The 17,713-nt window shown below is 25.4% G+C and overlaps 2 protein-coding genes across 5 annotated transcripts; one reads left to right on the forward strand and one right to left on the reverse strand.

Annotated features, from left to right (window-relative positions):
• The first annotated feature begins 500 nt into the window (after positions 1–500).
• On the forward strand, positions 501–16,784 carry LOC135928334 (ankyrin repeat domain-containing protein 7-like). Of its 2 annotated transcripts, XM_065464779.1 has the most exons (9): positions 501–608; positions 650–1,001; positions 1,040–1,151; positions 1,194–1,328; positions 1,423–1,621; positions 1,665–1,788; positions 5,374–5,515; positions 15,019–15,120; positions 16,554–16,784. In XM_065464779.1, the coding sequence occupies exons 1-9, from the start codon at positions 527–529 to the stop codon at positions 16,611–16,613; spliced, it is 1,308 nt and encodes a 435-aa protein (XP_065320851.1). In that variant the 5' UTR covers positions 501–526; the 3' UTR covers positions 16,614–16,784. The 2 variants fall into 2 exon arrangements, with proteins under 2 accessions (XP_065320851.1, XP_065320852.1); XM_065464780.1 differs by lacking the exon at positions 501–608 and having other exon boundaries at positions 858–1,001; positions 1,045–1,151.
• Positions 8,534–11,539, reverse strand: LOC135927853 (uncharacterized). 3 transcript variants are annotated; one of them, XM_065464068.1, is made up of 10 exons: positions 11,466–11,539; positions 10,833–10,974; positions 10,484–10,793; positions 10,093–10,389; positions 9,738–10,050; positions 9,589–9,696; positions 9,398–9,475; positions 9,251–9,352; positions 8,991–9,195; positions 8,534–8,939 (listed from the first exon to the last, which is right to left on the reverse strand). In XM_065464068.1, exons 3-10 carry the CDS (start codon positions 10,631–10,633, stop codon positions 8,549–8,551), a joined length of 1,644 nt encoding a protein of 547 aa, XP_065320140.1. In that variant the 5' UTR covers positions 10,634–10,793; positions 10,833–10,974; positions 11,466–11,539; the 3' UTR covers positions 8,534–8,548. The 3 variants fall into 3 exon arrangements, with proteins under 3 accessions (XP_065320140.1, XP_065320141.1, XP_065320142.1); XM_065464069.1 differs by lacking the exon at positions 11,466–11,539 and adding an exon at positions 11,324–11,373; XM_065464070.1 differs by having other exon boundaries at positions 10,484–10,974.
• Positions 16,785–17,713: the final 929 nt, after the last annotated feature.

A 17,713-nucleotide genomic window follows, 5' to 3' on the forward strand; every position in this document is an offset into this window, starting at 1 on the left:
ATGTACGCCTGGAAATCTTGCTCATACATAGCTGATAATTTATTTGCCAAATCACGAGGCTCTATAATTTTGTTTTGGCTAAAATCATAATCGGGTCATTTTAAAAAACTCGAATCTAGTTTTATATACTAGAAACTTTAACTATAATAAAATAATTGATTATTTGTTTAACTAAAAACTTTCTGACAATGATTATAACTTGGATCTTGTTTTAATACATGCCTCGCTCCCTTGAAAAAAAATCTATTACAGATAAAATGGTTTCAATGCATCCTTATTAAACCTTGATTGAAATATTATATTAAGAAATAAAAATCGCAAAGGGATTATTAGCTACTGAGATAGAACACCCAATTAAAATTTTTTTGGCTTCACTCACGCCTATTGCTAAAATATACTATAAATAGAAATTTTACCCACTTTTGCCTTACCATTCTCAGTTTACCTGTCAATTCTGATTATACCTGTCAATTTTCACCTTAATTACACCGATGGTTCATTTAAAATTTTTGAGCAAGCAAGGAAGATGGATTTAAAAATGCAAGAATATTTAATACAAGCCATTGCTGGTGGTGAATTATTTAAAATAAAACAAATTTTTGCTGATGGTAAGCTCTTTCACTTTTATTACTATGTTAATAAATGCTAGGAAAAATATCAGATATAAATTCTTACCTTTCAATGGGATGGACTCCATTAATGCTAGCTTGTTATTTTTTACAACTGGATATTGTTATATTTTTTGTTAATAATGGCTGTAACATAGGGTTAACTTCAAGCTTGCCTAAATTAAATGATAACATCCCTTTGCATTTAAAATATGTGAATTTGTTGCCTTCCTCATTGATATCAGGGCAAACTCCTTTGATATTAAGCTGTTTAAGTACCCAGCAGCATATGGATGATAAAATTTTAAATATTATTCAAACATTAATTCCAATTAAAAATCCTAAATTCTTTCAAGATTTAGAACCACTTATTGATATAAATGCTAAAGACAGGTTTGTATGAAATATTTTATTTATATTAATTTTATCAGTTCAGGAAAGACAGCTCTAATGTATTCAGCAAGGTTAGGCAGAACTTTAGTTGTCAATTATTTAATTCATTATCATGCAGCTATAAATCTTCAAGATAATGAAGGAATGACTGTATAATGATATATTAAATATTTAAAAGATATATTTATTAAGGCTTTGTGTCATGCTGCTCATATGAGTTGTATAACAGTTTTACGTTTATTGGTGATCAGTAATGCAGACTTAGATATTATAACAAATGACAACAAAACAGCTCTTGAAATTGCTTTTTTGAAACAAGATACTGCGGTTAATATATATAAAAAATTAAAATTTTTTTTTATAATTTTTAAAAATATTTAAATCTATTATTATATTTATTTATATATTTTATTGACAAAAGGCTATTGAGGTTTTGGGTGGGATTGGGAAAACTATTAATTATCACAACAGTTATATAAGTCATATTGAGTCAAAAATTGATATTGAACAAGAAAATAAAATTGAATTTAATTACCTAGATAATCATAGTACATGTAATAATCAAAATGATATTGAAGATAAAAATGCTAGCCAAATTATAAATTTAAATGACCAATCAAGTTTGAATAAAATATCTTCTCATATATGATGATTTATTTAAAGCATTCATAAAGGATAGTAATGTGCTTAATAAAAAGAAAAATGAAAATAATGAAATAAATAACAATTCTAAACGATTTAAACTATCTTATGAAGATGTTGACCATTATAATTCATATTTTATCAAGTAATTGGTTTATACATGAAATGTATACTAGAATGAGATTCAAAATTTTAGCCTCCTCGTTACTAGTTTTTTAAGATATCAATGGTAAACCCATTTTTATAAATTAATTAAAATAAACCCCATACATTTCCCCTTTAATATCCTTCAAATCCAATTTTAATCAGGCAAATATGATGGTAAAACCATAAAAATTATTCTGTTCATGGCACCAAAATATTAGTGGTTTTCTTACTATCGAAGAAACAAATTTACCACATTTTTCTTAAGATAGTTTTCTTTAATTTTTCAACATAAAAAAAAATATATGTCGTAATTTTTAAAGGGATTAAAACTATTCGGGATCATCATAAGTTTTAATGGGATAAATAAAAAGATAGGGGTTTAAGTTAAGGAATGATAATAGAGTATTATTACTTTTTAAATGTGATAAAGTGAAATCTTATTTAACATCTTTTTCACGAGTTTACTTTTATTTCTTTTTAATTTTATTGTTATTTATTAATTTTCAATGTTGTTTTTTTTGACGTTATGAAAGTAAACATGTCTAATATAGAGTATCAATCGATAGCTAGTCAAAGATCTATTCAACTGAAGGTCAATCTCTTCCCCTTAATGGGTAAGTCAAGGTCTGGGGGGGGGGTCAGGAATATTTTTATCAAAACAAAATATCGATATGGATATCAAATAATAGCTTATTTAAATATCTTTTGACTGAAAATATTCATTAATTGTCTAATGGGTAGGACTTGGCCTGGGGGGTGGGGGTGAAATTTTTTTAAAATATGGGTATCAAATAAAGGGTAATTAAAATATTTTTGATTGTGATAATAATTAACATTAAGTGGGCTCTTGAGGGGTCAGGAATTTTTTTATCAAAACAGAATATTAATATGGGTATCAAATAATGGCTAATTTAAATATTTTGACTGAAATATTCATTCTTGGTTTTGATAGGTAGAACTTGGTCTGGGGGGTGAATGGGAGGGGATGGGTAAAATTTTTTAAAAAGGATATCAAATAAAAAGTAATTAAAATATCTTTTGATTGTAATAATAATTAAAATTCTATAGGCGGGTCTAGATCTTGAAGTGTCAGGAATATGTTTATCAACACAAAATATTGATATGGCTATCAAATAGTATCTAATTAAAATATCTTTTGACTTAAATAATACCCGCTTGGTTAATAGGTTGCATTGAGTTCGTTTGAGGGGCCGAGGTTAAAAATAAAATTTGTTATAAGGGGTCAGAATTTGTTAAATAATTATATATATATTTATTTTACATATTAGTCATTTCATAAATTATAATAAAATTATATGGTCAGTTAAAATTATTTATGTGGCCAAAAACAAGCTTTCACGTAAAATTAGAGAGATTGTAAGTTGGGGTTGTCCTACATAATATAAAATAATTTGATTAAAATAATTCTTTTATACCTTTATTCCTAATCTCCCTTAGTATATATTAAATATAGATTATTTATAAATTTCCTGTCACAACAGAGATTTCATTGAAACGACTTAAATTTTCTTTAGTAGCTAGACACTCAATATAATAATAGAATGTCTGGTTTGATAAAATTTTAAGAAATAAAATAGAATAAAGATAAAAAAAATTTAATCTTTTTTTGGGTTTCAATTTAAATATATAATATATGCTAACTTTTTTCTTATCTTCCTCTTTCTCCTTGTCTATTTTGTTTTTAAATATTTCATTTTACCTAATAAATTTCCAGTAATATTAATAAATTTCATGTGCAATTTATTTCTACTTTATCTCTACTACTATCATCATTGATAAAATTATAATATTTATTAGATTGGAGGATGTGTGTAGTTTTTTAAGAAAATGATTAGTTTGTTAAACGGCTCGATTTGAGCCGATTTTTTAAAAACGGCTAACTAGCCAGAAAAATAGTATCTAACCCTCGAAATTTCCCTAATAGATGTCCAAACCTTTATATCAACTATGAGCAAAATCTTTAGACTTGCATAATATTTTTTGAATAAAACATTGAGTTAGCCGTTTTTAAAAATCAGCTCAAATCGAGACGTTTAACAACACTAGAAATGATTAATGGTAAAAAAATACTAAAAAAAAAATTTCTTTTAATAATTTTATTACGAGGTTACATCGATAAAAATTAATTTATAAATAAAAATTGTAATGAGTTGTAAAATACATAAAATAATTATTTAAATTATATGATAATGCTAGTAACTTTGCCAAAAATAATGTTTTGCAAAATGTTATTAGCACTTAATAACTTTATATTCAATTCTAACTCACAATAGGCTACTAATTTAACTCTTCATTTTTATATATTTATTATATTAAACTAGATTTCACTTTAGTTTCTTATCCGACTAGTACAAATACTCTATATTTATTATATAACTTAGATAAAACTAATGAACCTAAGGGCGATTGCTCACCTCACATAATAAAAAGTCGGAATTTTTATGAATCATTTTACAAAGCTAAATATATTCTCTTGGGGAAAATGAAATATAAATTGGGCAATACAAATCTATGGCAAGATAAAAAATCACGATCGCAATAGGTAATAGCAAAGAAAATATTTAAGCTAGACTGCCTTCGCTTTCCTATTTAATAAATAGGAATAAGCAAGACAATGTTTACAAATATAAAATTTAAAAAAAAATTATACATTGCGAATTACATATTAATCCCATTAAATAAAAATGATAGATCCATTCTATGACTCAAAAATATTGAAGCCAAAATTATCCAAATAGAGGGCGAGAAATTATGTTTTGAAATTAATTTGGTAAAAATTGTTTTCCTATTTTTAAAAAATAATGTTGACAAATCAAGGAAATTTAATAATTTACTAGTTCCTGATAATACGATCTCTTTAATAACAACATCAAGAAGTCCTTCTTATGGTAATGGTCAATCAATTTGCATGCCAAAAAGGTTACAGCAATAAACAAATGCCAATGTTTCAGAAATGGTATCAATTGTTCCATTAAATGTCATTTATATAATATTTGTTTAAATAATAATTTTTCCAAATTTTATCTTCAATTTCAATTAAAATATATGCGCCGATTATATAGTTAAATTGGAAAAATATATAATATGGATGATTTGCTTGTAAAGAAGTAAACAGCAATAAAAAAAATTTATGGCATTTTAAAATTTATCCCCCCTCCTCCCCCACAATTTACCAGACCAAATATAACCAATTAACATTAGTGAATACATATTATTTTATACCCATATCGATATTTTGTGTTGATAAAAATATTCTTGACCTCCCTAAGAACTAAACGCCCACTAATAGTGATAATTATTATTAGAATATTAAGAATTTTAGCAAAAATTAAAATATTTGATTGTTGCTTTAATTTTTAAAATTTAGTTAGGAATATTTGCAATGAAAATTTGAATTTTTTTGAATAATTGAATTTCATAATTTTTTAAATATTAATCATATGGATAAAATGACTTTTTTTTATGATTATATTCTAGATGAATTAATAGAAATTGGGTCTCATCTTCCTTAAATACATAATGCCTATTATATTCGATTTATGTTTGTTTATATTCGAAATAGGGAAGATAATTTGCCACAGAATATGGCCCATTTAAGTCTTATCAATAAAAATATGCGTAAATTGGAGCACACGATATCTCAAATCATTCGCCAAGTTGAAATAGATGACCCAAGGATTTTATTGCCACTTAATATTCACAATGTAAGTTTTAGTAAATATTTTCTTAATTTGATTTTTTTTGACTAAATTTATGGGAAAACTATTTCTTATTATATTTGGTTAATAGCCGGTTTTTTTGGCTAAGGCCAAGCCTGAGCTAATTTATTTTGGCTATGAAGTTTTAAAATGGCGAATATAAAAATTGTCACGCTTCCTAATTACATTATTTGAATTTCTACTAAAACAGATTTAAAATATTAATTATTATTTTCATTAAAAAAACATTTGAAGAGTTTTATAATGACGTATACGAAAATTATATTGAATTTCGATTAAAACCGATTTAAACTTTTCATTTTTACCTAATCTTCTCAATTAAATTATTATAAAATTTACAGCAAAGTAGAACGTTAGCCAATCAAAATAATAAGCTCAGCCTTAGCCAAAATAGATCGGCTACGCTAATACCAAACTATATTCCTTATAAATATAATTTAAAATTTACAAGGAATACTTTCAATATATTTACTTTGTCCTTTCTTCGTTAAAGTAGAATAAATAGATCCAGAACCGTAACTACGGTGTAGGGGCTTACAAAATTTTAAACCACCCTATCAAAATATTGCAGATTTTGCATTTTTTTCTCCATTTTTATACACAGTAAAATGTAATAAAAATAAATAAATAATACATAAATTATCCTTAATTTCACATTGATTTCCTTAAAATCATAATTTTTTTTAATATAAATGGTTTATTTATTTTTAATGAAACACATAGTAATTATGTAATGACAAAAATTAATATAAATTATCAATATATAAATAAAACAAATTTAAAAAAAAATAATATTACAATTGTATCTAGATTAGTAAAGGGAAAGTATTCCTTATATGAGGTTTCCACCCAATTAAAATTTTTGTCTTAAATTAAAAGTATTATTTGGTTGGGTCATTTGATAGGATTTTTATTTTTCTACAGATTTAAAAAAACAATCAAACTTGGAATGATATCATAATATAGTAGAATAAATATGAATCATGAAGAAAATTCTAAAATTCAGAGTATTTATTTATTTATTTTGGGACACTCGGTAAAGCTAAGAACAACCATTTTTAATGAGTGGAAACCCAGTTACGCACGAATTGTCTCCCTCTATGCTAAGAAGTCATAGTTACACCACCTGGACGTAAATTATTAGGAAGTGAAATAGTTGTAAGTTCGATATTAATTGGAAAGCCAGCATTATCCTAATAATGTATTGATTGTTCTATATCAGAAGATGTGATTAATATTATCTTATTTAGTCATTTACCAATTATTTATATTTTGCTATAATCATTGCATAGTTTTATTTATATTCTAATAGCTTAATTACCAAGCACGTATTTGAGAATTTCATTTTTAAACCCGGTGTAACGTGTGAAAGTGATCTGTGAGATTTCGAAATCTCACGCAATCACTTTCACACGGATGGGTTGTGAGATTTTGATGATAATGGCCCCCAATGTTTTTGAAGCGATAAATGCAAAAATTTTCATGACATGAATTTAAATTATAATATAATATAGAGACAATAATGGTATAAAACCTAACTGTTAAATTATAATCTATGTTTTAGAATAATATTTTAATAATGCTTTGCAAGATATATATATCGTTTCATTTTAAGAACTCATCTTTATTTTTTTAAGATCATTAAGTCGAATAATGAGAGCTGTAAAATCAAGGAACATCATTAAAGTTAAGGATATAAAATATAATATAGAGACAATAATGGTATCACACCTAAATATTTAATTATAATCTATGTTTTAAAATAATATTTTAGTAATGCTTTGTAAAATATATTGTTTCATTTCAAGAGCTCATCTTTATTTTAACATCATTAAAGTTAACAATATAATAAAATTTCTCTTTTTGATATATATAAATTTAATTTAAAAGTAGATTATATATAACAAATAAAATTAAGTATTACAAGGTGTGGTGGGTAGTCTAGTTAGTAAGACTTACATTACCTATCCTCAAAATGCGGGTTCAAATCCATGTAGCGTACATTTTTTATAAATGTTTTTTTTTATCTATCTTATCTAAATAGTCGCCGCCTCTCTATAGTTTTAAATTTATATTTTTAGTCTACATATCATACCAAATAGTGTGTGATAAGATATGCAGATTAGAGGTCTGTAATGGGCGGGTTTTTAGCGAAAAGATTTATTTAACCTGCCCTCGCTCTCACTTATAATTTTTTTATATATATTTTGTTTTAAAATTATTTTATGGCTGGTTTGGCTCTTTATTTATTTTAATGTAAAAACTATTTACTGTTCTGCTCATTTTGCCTGAAAAATATCAAATTCTCCCAAATTTTTTAACCCTCTCGCCCAATGTTGAAAATATTTTTTTTAAAGTACGGGCAAAAAAACCACCCAATCCAGACCTCTAGTTCAGATTATTGATAGGAGGCTCCAATCAATATCATAATTAAAGTTTAGCAATATTTAGGTAGGGAAGAGATCCTTACTAACATGCTAATTTACACAACATGAAATTTATAAAATAACCAAATACTCCGATCCCATGATATTTATTATACAAACATCTTCTCGATAGACATTAATTTAGACAAAGCTCATATATGACAGAAAATTTACTAGAGGCAAACCGTCTTTTCTACCCAACCCTCTAAAAATCACAGCAAAGAAACAGTAAGATAAATTCTTAGCCTAAATGGCTTAATCATAATGCTTATTTTGTTTACCTAATATAATGTTTTAAAGATAATCCATCTCTATATTATTTTGTACTGAATTGGGTCACAAATATTAGATAAAACTTTATTTAGTATAAGAAAATAGACGAAGAACTTTATTGATATATACATAATTTTAAATTTAATAAAAACATCATGGAAAAATATAATTATTATCATATATTTCATATCAGAATGTAATTGAATATTATTTATAAACTACAACTTTCATAAAAAATATATATATAAGGCGATAAATTATAATATGAATGAAATATATTTATATAAAAATTTTTTTTAATAAAAATAATAAATAGTGATTAGATGGAAGATAAATCGCAATCTAAAACATTTTCAAAATGACTCCCCTCATTTTTTATATAAATAAAATTATTATTAAATATTTTAATATTGTCGCGAATATAAAATGGGTCATATCGGGCCCATACAAAATTATCATTATATTTTATATAAGTAAAAATAGCCGTATTTAACATTGTGGCCATCGCCCTGACTTCTGTGTCAGAAGCCCATATCTTTTGTGTCATTACATTATTTGAGACATAAGTTTTTATGTCTATTTTTTTGTTCGTCTCGTAAAGATAATTTTCAATTACCTTTCCCATCTCGGATGTTAGCATAAATTGTGCCAACCATTGCCTGAGAATAACATGGGAATTTTGAGCTCCAGTAAGCTCTACACTAATCGCCCTAAATTATATAAATTAGAATAAAATGAAATTTTATATTAATATGTTTTACCTATAAAAACAATTCCCATCACCTTCAATTTGCACCAGGATGGTGGGTTCACCAAGTTGTTTCCCATAGTCTACATCCCGACAACGTTTGGGAGGCTTTAGACCATATATTTTAGCATGATATTTTTTCCATACCTTTGTTGTAGGAAGAAAATATCTAGGGATATTTTCTAATTTATTTATCATCAAAATATCATCATCCAATTCTGTATACGTAATAAATTAAAAAATAAATCAAATATATATCAGAAATAACATTACCTATGGGAGTCTTTGGATTAATAAAATCCCTGTCAAGCTGAATATTTTTATCTTCAAACTCAACATTTTGGGAACCACTATCTATAGGTAACACATGTGCTGCTTTATTTTCAAAAAAATAATTCAAATATATCCTATATACAATACCTCTGGGAGACTTTGGATCAACAAACTCCATAGCAAGTGGAATAATTTGATCATAAAGGCCATTTTGGGAACTACTATCTAAAGGCAATGCATTAATTTAAAAATAATTATAATGTTATTAAATATTAATTTTTGTATCTAAAAATATTTTTTTTACTTCATAAAAAATGTAATTTTTTAAAAATCATTACCATTTTCATCTGGATATTCATTGTTTCTTACAATAAATTCTTTTAAATTGGATAAATTATATTTTGTTTTTAATATGAGATTATTTGTGGTTATTAATTCATATACACCTTGATATACAGTATTAATTAATATAATATAAAATTATTACCCTTATCAAATATTTTATTGATCAAATAAGGGCCTATCCAGGGGTTCAACATTTTCCCTCCTTTCCTATCTGACCTTTTATGGTTCCAAGCAAGAACCTTTTGTCCCAAAATAAAAGATTTAGAACCATTTGATCTTTTTTCGTAATTCCTTTTTTGTTTAAGCTGGGCTATACCAAAATTTTGTATAGCCAGTTTGGTTATTTTTTTAAGATGAGCCATTTTAATTTCTAACTCTTCTTTTAAACAATGATCAATTGTTATTTTTGCCATAACCTCTGGCAAGGCTAATACATCCTCAATTTTGTTTTGTAACTAAATAATAATTAAAAATATAACATTAAAAATTATTTCTACTGTAAGAGGGCGTCGTGGTTTCTGACCATACATCAGTTCATAGGGCGAAAATCCCGTAGAAGAGTGTATGCAAGAATTGTAGGTGCCACACACCCCTACCAAAGCATCTGGCCAGTCAGTTGGGATATCCAAAACCGATTTTGCTATTCGGTTCTGGATTGTTCTGTTAACTCGCTCAACCAAACCATTTGCTTGTGGGTGGTAGGCTGAGGTTACTCTCTGGACAATCCCACAATATTTATGGAATTCTGTACAAACATTGTTACAGAATTCCCTGCCTTGATCATTTATCTGAATCTTTAATAAATATATATTTTAGTTTTATTAAATTTAAAAAAAAATATATTAATATAATAAAATTCAGTTAAAATTGGTATTTTTATTTTATTACTTCATAGCATTGATGGGTGTTGACAATGATGTTTAAGGCTTTTACAACAGATTTAGCTGTTTTATCCTTAATAGGAATAGCCATTAAATATTTTGAAAAATAGCATATGGCACATAAAATATATTTGTATTTTTCCTTGGATTCTGGCATCTAGATTAAATCGATGCCAATTTGATACCAAGACTTTGGCACAACTTTAATATTGTGTAAAACATTTGAGGTTTTATCAAAACGACTGCTTGATTTTTGACATACCTCACAGGATTTGATAAACTCTCTAACACTTTTATTGCTCCCCAACCAATAAAAGCTTAAAAAAAATAATTAAAAGAATATTGCAAATTTTTACTTTTCAGCTATTATTTGATTAGTTTTATTAATCCCCAGATGCCCTCCCATAGCAATACCTGCAACTGTAGATACACCCCCCTCATGTATTGTTTTAATTATTTTTTTTTGTTCATCTCCTGTCAGTATAACTTTTCTTTCTTCTAAAATATCATTAAATTATATATATAATAATATTTGTGATGCAGAAAAAATATATATAATAATATTTGTGATGCAGAAAAAATATATATAATTAATGGCTAGAATAATAAACTGCACTTAATTTTGTCATACAATTTTAGTTGTATATATTATAATACCTAACTTTAATAAATTAATTATGCAATCATTTATAAGCCCAATATACATTATAATAAAAGTATCTAACATTTACTTTTCATCTTTATGTGATAATCTAAATTAAATTTTAGTTGTAAAATAGCATTTAATAATGACTATATGTAAAATTTTATTAAATGTTCTTACATATATATATATATATACACTTACATTTGCAGCTATAATTAATTTTAGATGAAAAAAAGATAATAATCAATGGCCTGAGCATTTTTCAATGTTAAAAAATAATATATTGCATTAAACTTATAATGGCTAATTTTAATAAATTAATCATGACATATCTAAAATTTACTTTCCCCATAGAATAATTGATTTTCTATAATCTTGAAGGCGGTTATCTTTCTTAGAAAATTAGCCTTATTAACATTCACCGGAATTTTAGAGAATACAAGGAAGTCATATATATCATTATAATTTGAGCTAAAATATTTCTGAAATAAAAATATATTTCCGTTAAAAATTTACTTCAATGAAAAAGAATTTCAAATTAAATTGTATTATATAGAAATATTTTTAATTTGACAGCCTTATTCAAATCTGACGTTTTAAAAGTATATTTAAATTAATAATGCGAGATTTTAAAAATATCTATGAGATTTTGAAAAAATCCATGAGATTTTGAAATATTGAATAGCCGTGAGATTTTGATGATTTAAATGGCCCCCAATGTATTTGAAGTGATAAAAATCAAAATCTCATGAAATCACTTTCACACGGTGTCAGCCGTGAGATTTTGATGGTGTGAGAATTCGAAATCTCACGGTAATCACTTTCACACGTTACACCGGTGCTGGATGTTTTTAAGAAATATTTTGGCCCGGATTTTTAATTTTCATGTCCTGGCACGAATTTTTAAAAGTTTTATTATTCTGTACAATTTTAGCCGTATTTTTTAAATTGTTTCAAGGGAAAATTAAACATAAATGTGAAGAATAAATGACTATAACACTCCATTTTATAATTTTCCACACTTCCCAACTGATTAATTAATATAATCTAAATATTTTTATTAAAAATTGACCCGGATTCATTTTAAAAAAATTTAAGCCCATGAGTAGTGTTGTTAATTAGTTGATTTCTTCCTAGACTAAGACTAATAGTCGTAGTCTAGGAAATAACTTTAGCGACTAAATTAGTCAATTAGTCGACTAATTTGGTCGACTAATTTAGTCGACTAAAACGACTAATTTAGTCGACTAATCAGAGAAGATAAACAAAAAGAAGTAAAGTGAGAATTTGTCATTAAAATAACTATATGAGTTATATATAAGTTATTTTTAATATTTTTTGAATTTATTTTTCTTTGAAGGAACAGGTTAAAATTATAAATTATTTTTGAACTTTTTTAAAATTATTTTAAAGCAAGGTATAAATATATATTGTAAACATGTTGAATCAAAATTTCAGTGAAGATGTACCATAGAAAAGTGACAATTGTCATAATCGTCATTTTTGAAATTTTTTGAAGCATATGGGTAAAAATATATATTGTAAACATGTTATATTTAAATTTCAGTGAAGATGTACCATAGAAAAGTGACAATTGTCATAATCGTCATTTATAGGTTTTTTTGAAGCAAATGGGTAAAAAAATATATTGTAAACATGTTAAAATAAAATTTAAGCGAAGATGTACCATAGAAAAGTGACAATTGTCATAAACGTCATTTATAGGTTTTTTTTGAAATTTTTTGAAGCAAATGGGTAAAAATATATTGTAAAAATGTTATATTTAAATTTCAGTGAAGATGTACCATAGAAAAGTGACAATTGTCATAATCGTCATTTTTAAGTTTTTTTGAAATTTTTTGAAGCAAATGGATTAAAATATATATTGTAAACATGTTATATTTAAATTTCAGTCAAGATGTACCATAGAAAAGTGACAATTGTCATAATCATCATTTATATGTTTTTTTGAAATTTTTTGAAGCAAATGGGTAAAAATATATATTGTAAACATGTTTTATTTAAATTTCAGTGAAGATGTACCATAGAAAAGTGACAATTGTCATAATCGCAATTTATAGGTTTTTTTGAAATTTTTTGAAGCAAATGGGTAAAAATATATGGTGAATTCCATATCAAATCGACAAAAAAGTCAATTTTCAACCCTACCCTCTTCATTTTTTTTTAAATTTTGCACATTGGTTGAAAAAGATATTTTTGTATAATTTATTTTCTAGGTTTTCAAAGATATTTTATTTATTTTAAACATTTATAAGTTTAAAAAAAATCAATTGATAGTTAAATATATTTATCATATTGATTCCTTTAAATAAATTGTAATTTACACCCTTCTTTTGTGTGATATAATCTTGACTTCATTTATAATTGAATTTTCTTTGCTTTTGGGAAAAAGTGTAAAATTAAATTTTTATCCACGTCGATGTTAGTTATATGCAAAAAAATCCAAAAAGTATTTTTAATCTAATTACCTTCTCTCAGCAATAATATCCAAAACAGTAATCGGTACTTTAGTATTAAAAATGTTAAAAATGAAGCATATATTTTTTAATGTTTACCTAATAAATTTTAAATAACTAATAAAAGTTTAAATTTTTAAATAGGTCAGCACTTTTAAAATTAGATGGAAGGGCGTAGGCTAAAACCCAGCTTGTTTCAGAAATTATTTTAAAGATCTTAAAATTAACGATTATATTAATTGTCATATGTCACATCCTCATTTAAATTTTAAATTAACATGTTTACAATTTATTTTACTCTGTTACTTCAAAAAAGTTAAAAAAATAATGATTATGAGAATTGTCACTTATCTATGGTATATCTTCACTGAAATTTTTATATAACATGTTTACAATATATATTTTTACCCATTTGCTTCAAAAAATTCCAAAAAAACTTAAAAATGACGATTATGACAATTGTCACTTTTCTATGGTACATCTTGACTGAAATTTTATTTTAACATGTTTACAGTATATATTTTTACCCATTTGCTTAAAAAAATTTCAAAAAAACCTATAAATGACAATTATGACAATTGTCACTTTTCTATGGTACATCTTCGCTTAAATTTTATTTTAACATGTTTAAAATATATATTTTTACCCATTTGCTTCAAAAAATTTCAAAAAAACCTATAAATGACGATTATGACAATTGTCACTTTTCTATGGTACATCTTCACTGAAATTTTAATATAACATGTTTACAATATATATTTATACCTTGCTTTAAAATAATTTTAAAAAAGTTCAAAAAAAAAATATATTAAAAATAACTTATATATAACTCATATAGTTATTTTAATGACAAATTCTCACTTTACTTCTTTTTGTTTATCTTCTCTGATTAGTCGTTTTAGTCGACTAAATTAGTCGTTTTAGTCGACTTATTAGTCGTTTTTAGTCGACTAATCGTTTTAGTTCGCTAAAGTTTTTAGTTGAATTGTTCGACTAAAACTATTAGTTAGTCCTCTGTTAGTCGACTAAATTTAGTCGATTAACAACACTACCCATGAGAAAATCATACCATCTTTCTGGGCTTACGGAGACCTAAGGATACCAATCTCATTTTAAAAATGATGAAAAGTGATTGAATACGATTTCCGGTCGAATCGAGTAAAATATGCAATTTTTTATTGACACGAACTCCTCCCCCATCCAAAAAATTGTTTATTGACACTGAGTAGATCTTGTCTTCTTACTATTTAATATTATATACCTTAGAAAAGAGTTAAGTTAAAGCTTCTTACCTTGGATTCATGGTTAGCGCAAATTAGCGCCGAATATACAAAATGAATTTAAAGTTATGCCCCTTAATTTTAAATAGTTAATATTATATCCATACTCCTCGATTATTAATATAATAATTATTATTAGAAGCTTGACCCAGATGCTCCAAAATTCATCAAAGATCAAATTAACAACTCACTGATTACGATAAAGTCACTTGAAAAGCTTTTACTATTCTTTAAAAGAAAGGTTTAATTTTTCAAAACAAATTCTTAGTAGATAAGATAAGCAGAAATTTACCATTTACTAGATGTAGGATATAAGTAAGATGGTATGTTATTTTCATATTTACAATATGAACAAAAATCATAGAGAATGCTAACGTCGAGGGTAGGAGAACATGCCTCTGATTTTTTAATTTATTTTATTACTACTTACAATCTTTATGGAAAATATAATCTCAATTTTATTACAAATTTTAATATCACAACCATCCTAAACATTATCTCTACCAATATTTTGTCTAAAATTTTTCATTATCACCATTTTTATAGCGCTCTCAATTTATTAATTGGGAGGATTAAAATAAATTAACCTTTTTAAATTTAATTTTTGAGTGTTCAGAAATTTCTTTAACTGATTTTTAAATATGTTTTAATATTCTGAAAATAATATATTTATTCCGATTCTGATGATTTTAAATAAAATTGGTCCACATAGATTTGAGTTGGAGATTTGAGTTGGATACTAGGGATGATAAATATTATAATATTTTTTTTTTAAATCGACAAATTCAATTTTTGGCCTAAGCTTGTAAATTTTTAAGTTAAGCTGCATGCATAAAATATTTCTAGTCCAAATTTTGTTCCCGAAATTTTATTTAAAAAATATCAATTAAGCGCATTTTTATGAAAATAAAAGTAAAAATCACTAACTGCTTCATCGTTATCACAGATATAAAATTGATACTTATTTCTTTTGATATTTTTTTAAGTGGAACTAAGAAATCATGATATATAAAAAATTAGGTTGAATATTCGAAAGGTTTTGGAGTTATGATTATATAAAGGGCTATAAATGGTCCAATAAATAACTTTTAAATTACTTAAGTTAAAGCCACCAAATTCACTCACCTATGGTCAGTTGTGTTTATAATCTTTATAAATATTCTCTACGTAACTATTTTACTTGTTACATTTTATTTCAAAAGTGTTTAGTTAGATGCATTTCAAAAATAACGAGTTAAGTTTTTTATAAATTATTTAACTTGTCATTTTTGATAAAATCTTTTTATTATGCAAAATTATTTTGCAAATTAAAAATAAATGAAACACAATTAAATAAAGATGTGCTGTAGATATACCTTTGGGCTTAAATATTTATTACAATAAAAGTATTTTTAAAATTGATGTCTAAGTCCGTTTTTTTCTTCTAAAAACAAACCTCTCTAGATTAAGAAAATTTTCTACAAAAGCGGTGATGTAAATGAGACATTATACATATTTTTTTAAATTAGGTCGAATCCTTTTAATTTGTGGCTAATTCATATTTATATTCCTTTAAAAATTTAAGGTAATCTTTCCCATAAGTAATTTTTGACTATACTTATTTTATTTTTTTGTTATCATTATCCTGATTTTAATATAATTAATTTTAAATTGATTTTTTATTATATACATTAGATCGAGGACAGAGAACATCTGTATGACGAGTCACAACCTCCTGAAAACATTTGCAAATAAATCTAAAGTCGAAAAAGCCCTTAAATGGTAGGGTATTAAGTGATTATGAAAGAATATATGAATTACGATTTATATGACACTACTACAATTGTATTATATAAATAAATTATAAATGTGACATCAAGGATATAAAATGATAAATAAAACTAATATAATATTGAGCTTATAAAATTTATAGAGTTCTCTTTCTCAGTTTTATTTTATTTTTATTATGAATTACGACTACGATAAACTTTGATTTTATCACGCTTCTTCTTCACATGCTATGGTTCCCAGGTTCCTTAAAAATAAAAATGGGTATGCTGTAAAAGTTTAAATGGCGATATGTATCTTGCAAGTTTGCGGTTCGTTTGGTTATAGGCCAGTTATTTAAGATAATTATTTACCTTCCATATACTTTCCGCAATAATTGCAAGTTTACGCACACTGTATGTTTTAGGTCGGTTAGTCTTTGAAAATCCCCTGCCCTAATAAAAACTTGGTTATTGGAGTTAGAGACAAAACACATGAGTATAAAAATAAAATTAATATACCTCCTGTATAAGTTATAATAATAATCAAGATAAACAAGGAGAAAAGTTAAACAAAATTTATTAAACAGCAGTTCTCTACTCTTACAAAAATTTTTAAACGATTTATAAATTAGATTTAAGTAGAGAGCTGTTTTAGTAAATTTGCAATATTAGTATAATTTAAAAAATACAAACTTTGGGGGCTGTTGAAGATAGGATCTATCAAATTAAGGTTCAAATTCTTAATTAAAATCACTATTTTAATTTAGTAACAGGTAGGACTCTAAAATCTTATGAAGAATTAGGTAAGCTTAATTTTAAGCTTATGGTTTCATACCTCTTATATGATTATTAAATCCCTTATAAATTTTATTAAATATATTACGAAAAGTGTGATTAGAAAGTATTGTGTAGATGTTTCGCTTTAGATCAACATCTTATATTTATTTTTAAATTTAGTCCTCTTCTTACTTTTTATTGTTTTAGGTGAAAAGATTGAATCGTATATGGGTATATTGTACTATTTGGTACAAAGAACTGCCAGTAAGTCAAATCCCTCATATATAAAATAAAAAAAAGTGTAGCTCT

The sequence above is a fragment of the Gordionus sp. m RMFG-2023 genome, chromosome 4, assembly GCF_954871325.1.
Source record: "Gordionus sp. m RMFG-2023 chromosome 4, tfGorSpeb1-WG-v2, whole genome shotgun sequence".
Lineage (NCBI taxonomy): Eukaryota > Metazoa > Nematomorpha > Gordioida > Chordodea > Parachordodidae > Gordionus > Gordionus sp. m RMFG-2023.

Bases quoted from the DNA above. Each gene is read 5' to 3' on its own strand.
- LOC135928334 (XM_065464779.1), top strand. From the start codon at position 527: ATGGATTTAAAAATGCAAGAATATTTAATACAAGCCATTGCTGGTGGT. The intron at 1,329-1,422 runs GTTAATATATAT...TATTGACAAAAG, and splicing joins TTTTGAAACAAGATACTGCG to GCTATTGAGGTTTTGGGTGG. The intron at 5,516-15,018 runs GTAAGTTTTAGT...AATTATTATTAG, and splicing joins TGCCACTTAATATTCACAAT to AAGCTTGACCCAGATGCTCC.
- LOC135927853 (XM_065464068.1), bottom strand. From the start codon at position 10,633: ATGCCAGAATCCAAGGAAAAATACAAATATATTTTATGTGCCATATGC. The intron at 10,390-10,483 runs GTAATAAAATAA...TATTTATTAAAG, and splicing joins ACACCCATCAATGCTATGAA to ATTCAGATAAATGATCAAGG. The intron at 9,476-9,588 runs GTAATGATTTTT...CATTGCCTTTAG, and splicing joins TGAATATCCAGATGAAAATG to ATAGTAGTTCCCAAAATGGC.